The sequence below is a fragment of the Diadema antillarum genome, unplaced genomic scaffold (genome assembly GCF_040938485.1).
Source record: "Diadema antillarum isolate AM-2024a unplaced genomic scaffold, OU_Dant_1.0 scf00000165, whole genome shotgun sequence".
NCBI classification, from domain to species: Eukaryota; Metazoa; Echinodermata; class Echinoidea; order Diadematoida; family Diadematidae; genus Diadema; species Diadema antillarum.
In genome coordinates, this window is record NW_027271054.1 from 1,654,481 (window position 1) to 1,666,002 (window position 11,522).

An 11,522-nucleotide genomic window follows, 5' to 3' on the forward strand; every position below is an offset into this window, starting at 1 on the left:
CCACGGAGTCTACACTGCATACAAGTGGTACAACTTTCGACAACTTCTGTAAATCATTCCAGATCCACTGCAGGCCTGTTGTGGAAAGACCATTCATTTCCTTGACAAAGGGCTTTAGGAAAGCACTCATTTCAGGCTTTGTTTTCCCGAGCCACAGTCCAGTCAAGAGCACATTGTCTCTTCTCATTTTCCCAAGATTTCCAAATTTTTATGTTACAATTTCAACCTACACAAATCTGTTTATTAAAATGTACATCAGCTTCCATTCAGCTTTCACAATTCAGCCACAAATCAATATCAGAGGAATTCATCGGGATCATAGCTGGTCATTTTGAAAATCTTTCATTCAAATCAATGGTCATATAAATTGAGAATGTATGAATTGATTTGACTTATCATCACTGTAGACAAATTTTCATACCTTCCTGCCTATGACGTGTCTATACTAGCTAATGTTAAAAAATGTTTGTACAAAAGAAAACCAAGTTCAAGTTTATTGCAAGCTTATGTACATTTGTACAACACAATTCTGATAGTGTATCTCACCTGGACAGCAGGAGCAGGTACCGATTCCTTTTCATCACCTGAATCAGATTCTGAAAGAGACATCGGTGAGTCAAAGTTCCGTTTAATCTTTCTCCTCTTTCCTCTACCGGTCCACGTTTGTCTCTGTTGTTCGTCCATCACAGATTTTGTTCCTTTTTGCAATAATCTTCTGCTTGGACTCTGATGTACATGTACATGTAATAGAAAAATTGAATTACTTTACAAAGTAAACAAAGTACAACTGTCTAGACAGTTCTACTGATATAAGAATAGGAAGGCATGCTGTGAAGCAAGACACAATAAAAAAGATACTAAGAACAGATGATGTACGTGTCACATGCATATACAGCATAGTTTCATAATCATAGAGGTCTATGATTTATGTCTTAAGATCTAGACATACCTATGCAGAACTTACTCCCCGACAATATACAGACAGATCTTTTTTGGCCAACTCAAACATTTTTGTTTTTAATTTAGTATTTAGACCCTGCATGCTTACTGAATACTAGTCGTCTAAAGATGTCTAGACTGTTGAGTAATTTCAACACTGAGATCTACACGTAATTTAACACGTCTACTTTAGTACTTACCATGGGCGGCAAGAATTTTAGCATGGTGTTCCTCTTGTCCTTTTTTCCCCCTAATATACAAAACCATTCTGACTCAGGTTGAGCATTTATCTTGCTTAGTAATACTCCCTACAGCATTACATTATCCATACAAACCTTCAGTGCTTGGCCTGAAAATAAATAGCTATTATATAAGGGGTCATTCACAATTATCAACATTTTCACAAGTGTACAAACCATACACTTTTCAAGACCCCCCCCCTCCCCCCCAAAAGTGTACGAAGAAAATGTTGATTTTTTCCCCCACATTTTATAGCTACGGTCACAAAGGTCCTTGCGAACGCCGTACGAAGGACTAATTTGTACAGCCACAATGGGACAAAAATCATTCGTATGGCGTTCGCAGGGCCATTTGTGACCGTAGCTTTATTTTCACTGTGTTCAGTTCTTGCTTGGTCTGTTTTTTTTTCCAGTTTGTTTCCCTCCTTAGTTCTTGCTTGGTCTGCCTTTCTTCAGTTTGTGTCCCTCCTCATCCTGGTGCTTCAGCAGTCGATACCGAGTGGGATACTTCTGGTCACACACTGGGCATCTGTGGCTGGCCTTGTCCTGATTGGCATCCCTCAAAGCACGTACTCCACCGTGGATCAATTTGGTGTGCTTCTCTTCATCGGCTTTGCTGGTGAAAATGTATCTGAAAGTAAAGGAAAGAGAAGGCCACATTAGTTTCTGTATTTAGAGCACAAGATCAGGAGGGCAGAAATATGCAGAAATAATGTGCCCATGGGGCAATTAATACACTGCTGGGAGATAGAAGTGTAATAATTTGAATAGCCACAGCTAGGATGAAAAAGTCACTATTATAAAATTATATATATCTGCAACAACATATTCTTCAGTCACAGTGTAGGTTACTGATTTCCAAAATGTGGTAGCCCACTGGGTTTATTTTAAAATGTAGAGCAACCACACAGTTCTGTACTATGTTCATGTATTTCAGGGCAAATCTCTTCTGTGATGGCTGGGCTATATTAAACACATAGAGTTTATTATTGCTTTGATTTTTTAAAACTCTTTCGCCCCTGTTGTCCAATGGTCTATGCATGTATTGTATCAGTAGCAATTCAATTTTTATTCCAAATATAAAAAGGAAATGAATGAGCAACAACAAAAAATGGAGAATATGAAAGATATTGAATACATGTACAGTATAATTATATTGTTTTGAATTGTGTAATTTTAACTTGTGGAAAAATGAACTCGAAATGAATAAATGAGCAACAAATAAATTGAGAATATGAAAGATATTGAATACATGTATAATTATATTATTCTGTATTGTGTAATTTCAATTTGTGGAAAATGTACTTGAAATGAAAATGAGCAACAAATAAATGGAGAATATGAAAGATAATGAATACTTGTATAATTGTGTTTAATATTTCATATTGTGTTTATATTTTGATTTGTGGAAAAATTAACTTGAAATGAACTTGAAATGAACTTGAATGAGCAACTAACTAGGAACTTTAGTCCATATTTCAAGATTGTATAGACTTCTGTGTTCTGTGAAAACACACCAGTGCAGAGAAAATAAAACTAGTGGTGTGCTGAGAAACCTATTCAAAAATGAACTATAGATCACTGATATCATATACAGTGTCTTTTATTCACACTGCATATGACATTAAACAGTAGTAAGTAAAGAAAAAAATTTATTAGAAATTATATGCAGCACAATAATCATACCTGCAGTGAGTGCAGCTGCGAGCTTCAAAGTTCTTCAAGTGCTGATCTGGACTACTGAAGGCCAACGATCTTTCCAGCTGGCGGAGTGTCTTGTAATGGCCTGGGTGTTCAGGGTCAGGGGTTATTGGAGGGAACAGCCATTTGTCACCACTTGGCATCTTCCACACTTTTGAAGCCCGGACTCCATCTTCCATGCACTTACATGTGCTTTCTCCACAACTGCCCTTGCGGAAGCACACAAAGCCACTTCTCCTGTCCATATGCGCAGAGATGTACTTCCACTCATCATGGGCCTCAGACAAATCTGAAGACTCCCGGATTCCACGTAGACTGGAGTGGAACATGTTCCGAACAACAGTGTATGTCCCATTTTCATCACCTGCGTTGGGTAACACAGCTTTAGAAGTGATCCTGAATCCATCGTGGACTCTCCCATCCCAGTACATGTTCAGACGGTTCAGAGCATTTTCGAACACAATTGTCTCCTTTTCCAACTTCTCGTCAGGTGAAATACTCTGAAGAGCAGGTGGAACCGTCTCACCTGGCAGGCATGCCGGGAGAGACACACCTGCCAGAAACTTCGACAATGGAGACCAGAGGTGCTCAATTGGATTGTAGCGAGAGAGACCAGCTGGCATGCACGTACTGATCAACATGTCATACTTTCCCTCCTTCCAAAGCTTACCAAGGAAGAATTCATTCAGATTCGTTTTAGGTGTCCAATCTGGGCCGCCGTCAGTTACAAGTACCAAGATGGGCTTGTCTAGACTGGGATTGTCCTTCATTATCACTTTCAGATCATTCATATGGTCTTCGATAGTTGTGGAAGTGTTTTTCACAGTCCGATTGAAAACCCAGAGGGGACCAGTGGAAGGGACTTCCACCACATCTCTGCCACATTTGTCCTTAGTGCTTGGGGCTTCAGCCTCTTTCATCTGAAGTTGCAGGTAGCCATCAGGTTCGATTAGATAGCCAGGGACTGGAAAATCATGGTCAGCATAGTGTGGGGTATCATCGCCAGGAAAAAATGTTCTCAGCTGGTGGTATCTGGACACAGCTTGTCCTCCAATATGGATCTTGGCCTTGCTGTCACATGAAAATGCTACACATTCATCTGGATACATTGCACACATCTGTCGCACGTTCGAGACAGTGGCAAAATATTCATGTGCATTTGGATTGTCTTTGCTGACATCACATGACTTCGTCCCAACACGTATATCAAGTGCGTCCTTGTGTCTGGCAGCTTCCCTTGAGTTGACTCTTGCAGGCTTCATCAAGTAGTACACTTTCGTCCGCGATATAGTATCCAACCCCTCCACATTTTCCAGAAGGTGTTTGCGGACATCATCGAGGGTGACTCCACAGGAGGTTGCAGTCCCAGTTCGCCTGCGTATGTGTGCACCAAAACCATGTAGCTGTACAAAGTTCATCATCACATCAAGCAGCTGTGGGTACTTTTCTTGCAGTGGTGTTTGTCCTGATTTCTGATAGAAAAAAATGCCATCTTCTGAACCATTATCTGACTGCTGCGTGCTTGGCAAGTCCTCGGTCTTATCAACAGAATCCAGGGTTAGGACCTCATACACAAGATTGGGTCTGAATACCAACTCAACATAGTCTAGAAGAACGTAATGTCCCCCTCTGGCAACACACAGCAATGGAAACATATCCAAGAGTTCATCAACAGCATTCTTGAGTTTGTCGTCTGTCAACTTGAAATGTTCAGCTAAAACATGGCCTGGTATCCCCAGCATGTCAGAGCGATGGCACATGTCCTTTAGGCTAGGGAATGAGTACAACTGCATAGCATTCAGTGGATCGAAGAGACTTTTGTCCCCATTGGATTCCATTTCGGTAATTTTCTCTACAGCTTTCTCCCAACTAAGGCCTAGAGAATTCCCGGCAAGCAGTTTATATTCAGAGTTGCCCGTCAGCCGATTGAACCTCCTGGCATTCTGTGCTCGAACACTAGCCTGCAGACTGTCAATTGCTGTTTCTAGGGCAGTCTTTGCATTGAACAGAACAGGAAGCATTTCCAGCATTTTCGTCAGTTTCTGCTGACAGGACTTAAGCTGGAGACCAAGATTCCCGCTTACTACTTTTAGTTGCGCAAGCTGTGTCAAATGGTGCGACAGTTCACTGATACTGGACTCTGCCTTCTGCTGCCTTTGTGAAACAACAGAACCTTTCTTCACAAAAATTTGCTGTTTCTGCCACGAAGCAACTAGAGGGAAATAATCTATAGCTGAAGCCGACACTGACGTCAGAGCTCTCATAAATTCTGGATGAGATTTCACGTCCTCAGTGAGTAGTTCCGTTGAAGAGATTTTCAATTTTTGACAGAGGAATGATACAGCAGTTATTTGTCCATCCAAAATGTGATTTTGAACTGTGCTTGTATTCATCTGAGAAGAACCAACCGTTTCCTCTGGCACCTGAACTGTCACAAGAACTGGCTCTTTTTCTGGCTGGCCATTGTCATGCAAATCTTGATCCACAGTTGCTGCCTGAAATAAAGACAAATCATGTTCAATGTTAGTTTTTGAAAGTGGGTCAAACATCAAGGTCAAGGGTCAAAAGTAAAAAAAAAAGTTTTGGTATAATGTGCAAGGTCTTGCTGCTGGTCATATACAATATGAAAGCCATATCTGCTCACATTCAAAAGTTATGACCAAGGTTAAAGCGGAATTAAACCCACCTATGTGCATTTTTATTATATGCAGAAAAATCAGAGAAAGAAAATGGTGAAAGTTTGAGCAATATCAGATAATCCATTCAATAGTTATCAATTTTCAAAGTTTTACCAAATCTGCGTAATGGCCACCTAGGGGATCCTTGAGTTGGCCACTGAGCCAATTTCTGTGATATGGACAACTCTCCATTCGTTTTGTACACATATTTTCACAATTTTTTTAATCAAGAGTATACATTTCCCCCTTGCTTGTTATTCTTATTCTTGCTTATTCTGTCCTTTCATAAAAATGAAAAATAGTGGTAATCTGTGTGGAGAGTTGTCCAAACTCTAATACACTGATATTAGGAGAGTTGCCAAAATCAAGGATCCTCATAGGTGGCCATAACGCAAATTCTTATAGCAAAACATTGAAAATTGATAACTTGAAAAGATATCCGATTTTGATGTATAAAAAAAAAAATCACCATTTTCTTTCTCTAATTTTTCTGCATATATATATTGAATGCAGATAGATGTCCGAGTTTAATTCCCCTTTTTATAAAAAAACATATTGAGTACTTGACCACACCAAGATGTTAAAAAATTATTAAGAATTATGTACCAAAAGAAAGAAAAATATTCTGTAAAATATGAGCCCTCATTTGTCACAGTCATATGTTAGAATGGCTCGCAGGAATTTTTTAAAGGCAACATAAGCTGCTAATCCTTAAAATTGGCAACATTTAAAGATTCAAAATCACTATTATAGGTGCAAATTCGCAACTTTATATATTGGAAAGGATTGCCAAGTGTTCATATTTTTATATTGTCTACACAAATCAAGTTTCACTGAATTGTAATGAAATTAGAAAATATTTGTTGCCAATTTGATATTCATTTCCAAATGAGATGTGGTCTTGTACTCTGTGGGTTCAAGTTTCTGTGAGACAGACAGACAGACAGACAGACAGACAGAGTGGCAGACGGATGCATGAATAACGTTCCCTTCCTTTCCTGAAATAAAGCAGGAAAAGCAAAAAGAAAAAAAAAATACCCGAAATCAAATGTGCAGTTATTGGCTATATCGTGTTACTGGTCTCCAGGGACTACAAGGAGTTTGTGCCAACAATTCCTACGACTCTTTCAACTTCATTTGTACTTCAAATTTGATGTCTTAAAAACACATTAATTTTTTGTTGGAATAAAGCATACATGTAATCATTGCTCACAGAGCAAAAACATTCAACAATGCTGGTTTCGAACCCCCAATGCATCGACGAGCATAAAAATCGCTGCCCTCAATTTTAATATTGAGCTGTGCGAGATTCGCTGCCAGGGTGGGGTTGTCTACAAATATACATATCATCATTATGAATTGCGCACTGGCCGTGCACAGGACTCATTCTATTCAGATTTTTGTGTATTCATCTGTGCCACAGAAAGAATTGCCCGCCAGTGCCGTATGTAGTCCCTGGTCACATTTTCACGATAATGCCTGTTTGTTCAATAATCATGGGGGCTGAAAGTGGGGATATTTTTTATTACAATAGATCTCTACTTCTCTTGAAAAAGAGATCTGGTAGCTCCCAGCGACTAATCATAAAATTTCTAGGATGACAATATGTGCACACTACACGCCACCGTGGTGCACGGCGGCACCTTTTCCAACTTTCAAATCTTGTTCAAACAAATCTAGATCTAGATCTATACCGTATGTACACGGGAGAGAACTGGGCCCCACAACATTCAGCTCAATAAAATTAAGTTTTTCTTGCTATTGCAAGAACAATCAACAGCTTCAAAAACCCATAAACTATTCCTGGATTTTGGTATTAGCTGTTGATTATTCTTGAAATAGGAAGGAGAACTGAATTTCGAGTTTACCAAGGCCAGGGGGCCCCGAGTTCTCCCCTGTAAACGGTAGACATTACTGGTTGATCTATTACTTAGACTATTCTAGATATGTAGGCAAATTTTCCTAGAAATAGTTTGATTTTAATTTGTATCTGAATATTTTCTACATTAATGCAATTTATGATGGTGGAATATGAATTCAAATGAAATCTCTTACTTCCTCAAAATGGTCGTAAAGTGCGGCAAAAGTCATTAAAAATTGTGCGCAGAGTAATAATTGAGCGGGGCTGAGCCAGCCGCACCGCCGGCTGAGCCCGCCGGCCAGTAGCGCCGGGCGGCTGGGCCACCGGTCCGTGTTGCACTCCCAGTCCCACACTCTACAGCCTGCTTCAGGCCTGCTTCATAATCGGGGTAATTCTTCGGCATGTAAACATTGAAATACAAATTGCCATCAAAATATATGATAGAAAATCTGCCTACATACCAATAGAAAACAATTTATACACGAATCTCAAATTTTACTGAAATTAGTTACCTTTGGAACGACTTGGAAGAACGATTTGATCGTCCCCTTCTGATTTTTAACACGCTCCATCTTCAGCAGGGCTTTGTCCAGAACTTCAGTGAAGAGAACACATTGCGTAGACGCAGTGCGCCACAACTTTTGACCTTCCAACACGGCATCTGCTCGTTTCCGGTGCTCATTCACAAACACAAAAGCATTTATGAAGTTCATATATTTGTTAACGGGATTTTTGTGAACAATGCACCCTCGCTTAAGGAGGAATTCTGTTAGATTTTCCGGGTCAGTAGGTCTATTGTCCCTATTGTTCGCCATCTTTGACATTGTTTCCACGTACGTACGTACGCGCACATTTTTCTACATAATAATATAATATACCTAGATACCAAAGATCGCATGCGCGCGTATATCGACTACGCGACTTTTGGTGGCACAACTCACCAACCTTGAACATGAAGAAGGTGCGTAACTATGCATTCTTCACTCGCTGTTTCATTTCGGATCCAAAGTCGGTGATTCGTGTATTAACCGAAAGTCGTGTAGTGTGCGGGGGCCTAAGATAGCTATCTCTCGGTCATAAAGTGAAACGATGCCGCGAGAAATTGTGGGATTTTGATGGAGTGCGCGAACTATTCGGTCAGCGTGGAAAGTTTCCAGCGAGACGAGAGGCCGGGCCCGTGATCAGACGGGATGGGCGCGAGAGTATGGATCGACATTTTTTATAATTTGAAAAGCGTACGCCGGGTGCTGACCCCCTCCCCCCCAGCGTACGGTTTGTACGCTCGTGAAAATGTTGATAATTGTGAACGGCCCCTTACTCTTGTCTGGAGAATCTCAGGTGATAAATTAGATGCGATAGCTTTTGCATTGCTGATGATCCCTGATACCTATTTCCTCCAATCCGCACAAGCGAAGCACCTCTTTCTCATGGATGGAACCCATTTTTCCCATTTTGTTTCATCAAAATTAAATGTTAAGTCTTCTGGAGTAACTATTTCAAAAAGTTGTCACCGTCTGTAACATTTTGGGCAACTGTGCTTCCTACGATTGCAGCATGTTTGCTGACTGAATGTTTTAAGACAGGTCTTCCAAATCGTTTTCCTCTGTGATGTTTTTGCACAGTTCTGTTGGGTTGGTTTTCCCCTTTCTTTGCTGTGTTTTGTTTGTCTATAACATCCTTTCATACTTAAATTGTGTGAAACTTTCTTTGATTATATTTTATAATCACTTTCTTTCTGACTGTCATTTTTGGTATATGGTACATCGAAAACTCTACGGCCATTGTGGCATGTGCCTATTCCACACATTAAAGTTATTCTGTGTTTGCTTTTCATGGATGTTGGTATTTGGACACATTTGTAATGATACCATTCTTCACACTCCATGCACTGAATTCATTGCAAAGAGTCGTTGTAAGGTGTCTTACGCATGCAACATGTGGTAACCTTTTCTTTCAAAAGTATATTTGTGCTTGTGGTTGAGCTTTTCTTTCTCATGAACTTTAAAAAGAAAGACCTCGCAGAGTTTCTGATCTTTAGCCCATGTTACCTGCACGACTTGTACAGTCAGTTAGGAAGGGGGATTATTTACATCAAACACTTTAGACAGATGGTGTATATGTCACAATTTTGAAAGGTGATCACTGGTTGATTCGCAGACTGTGGTAAAATTATGACACTAATATTTAATACTCTTTAAAAATGAAGAGTGAAAATGTTCACTCATGAAGGAGTACCAGAAAAGAGTGAGTTTCAAGTGAAATTGTAGTGAATTTTGAGCAAAAATTTCGTTTTCACTAATGTTAGAGTGACCTCAGGGATCACTCAAAATCTCTTGCTTTGAAGTAGTCCCAGTGGTTCTTCGGAGGTTTTGAGCCAGAGTGGCTGTATGCCACCATTCCCACCTTCTCAGGGTCTTCCAGCATTGATTTGTCCTCAACGAACTCCTTCAAAATCGTTACTTGCTTTGTATCGATCCAGAATATTAGCGTCCACATCTTTCCGCTCATTGTGATATCAATGTAGATTTACGATCTAAATTTGGATATGGAAAATTATGAATGAGCAGCAAGGAAGACAAGTATTAGTAAAGGATTTAAAAGAAGATGTTCTATGATATCTCTTCGACAGCATAAGTTGTCAACGTGGCATGTATTGAACGTGTTGTACTGGTTGACTTCGTACTGTGTGCAAAAGTGATCATGTACCTGGTACTACAATTGTACCTGATATTTTTCTTGCTCTTCTTTCTGTTACATGATGCTTGATACGCCCCTCTAACACTACATTGCATATTTGAGATTCGTTCATACTTACAGTAAGTGAGAATGAGCAATCCTTAAAAGTGCATTGTCCTTTACACCTAAACCTGTTCCCAAGACACATCATGATCGCTGAATTTGATTAGGCACATTTCATTTACATCACTGATGAGCCCTGACATGTATTCACTTCAATTGGGACAAGTGAAGTGCAGCTTTCTCACAGATGGAGCCCATTTTTCCCCACTTTGTTTCATCAAACTTAAATGTAAAGTCTTCTCTGAGTAACTATTTCAAAAAGTTGTCAGTAATGTATTGGGCAACTGTGCCTCCTACCAAGTGCATTGATAGTTTCTCTGCTGAAATAATTGTCATGGGATTATTTGGAGAAACCTCCTAATCTGTGATTCAGCCAGTCATATCATTGATATTTCTTGCTGTTGTATTAATTTGATCTTCGCAAGTGTCATCAATTTATTCACTTTCTTCATCTTCTTCTGTTACAGCATTGTTTTTCAATAACTGATCTCTCCTTCATGATGTAGTACAAATTTCTTGACTACTGTTATTAAAATCCTTTCTATTCTTCATAAATTTATTTCCTTTGACTTTTGTCCAAGTCATGGGTCTTTGTTTGCTGACTGAATGTTTTAAGACAGGTCTTCCAAATCGTTTTCCTCTATGATGTTTTTGCACAGTTCTGTTGGGTTGGTTTTCTCCTTTCTTTGCTGTGTTTTGTTTGTCTATAACATCCTTTCATACTTAAATTGTGTGAAACTTTCTTTGATTATATTTTATATCACTTTCTTCCTGACTGTCATTTTTGGCGTTTATAAGGTACATCGAAAACTCTACGGCCATTATGGCATGTGCCTATTCCACACATTAAAGTTATTCTGTGTTTGCTTTCTATGGATGATGGTATTTGGACACATTTGTAATGATACCATTCTTCACACTCCATGCCCTGAATCCATTGCAAAGAGTCGTTGTAAGATGTCTTACGCATGCAATATGTGGTAACCTTTTCTTTCAAAGGTATTTTTTGTGCTTGTGGTTGAGCTTTTCTTTCTCATGAACTTTAAAAAGAAAGACCTCGCAGAGTCCCTGATCTTTAGCCCATGTTACCTGCAAAGAAGACAAGTATTAGTAAAGGATTTGAAAGAAGATGTTCTATATCTCTTTGACAGCGTAAGTTGTCAACGTGGCATGTATTGAACGTGTTGCACTGGTTGACTTCCTACTGTGTGCAAAATTGATCATGTACCTGGTACTACCTGATATTTGTTGCTCTTCTCTTTGTTACATGATGCTTGATACGCCCCTCTAACACTACATTGCATA

General features: G+C 39.5%; 1 protein-coding gene across 1 annotated transcript; it reads right to left on the reverse strand.

Moving 5' to 3' along the window:
- Nucleotides 1–1,559: 1,559 nt before the first annotated feature.
- Nucleotides 1,560–7,269, reverse strand: LOC139722436 (uncharacterized). The gene is made up of 2 exons (XM_071633730.1): nucleotides 2,865–7,269; nucleotides 1,560–1,809 (listed from the first exon to the last, which is right to left on the reverse strand). The coding sequence occupies exons 1-2, from the start codon at nucleotides 5,426–5,428 to the stop codon at nucleotides 1,605–1,607; spliced, it is 2,769 nt and encodes a 922-aa protein (XP_071489831.1). The 5' UTR covers nucleotides 5,429–7,269; the 3' UTR covers nucleotides 1,560–1,604.
- Nucleotides 7,270–11,522: the final 4,253 nt, after the last annotated feature.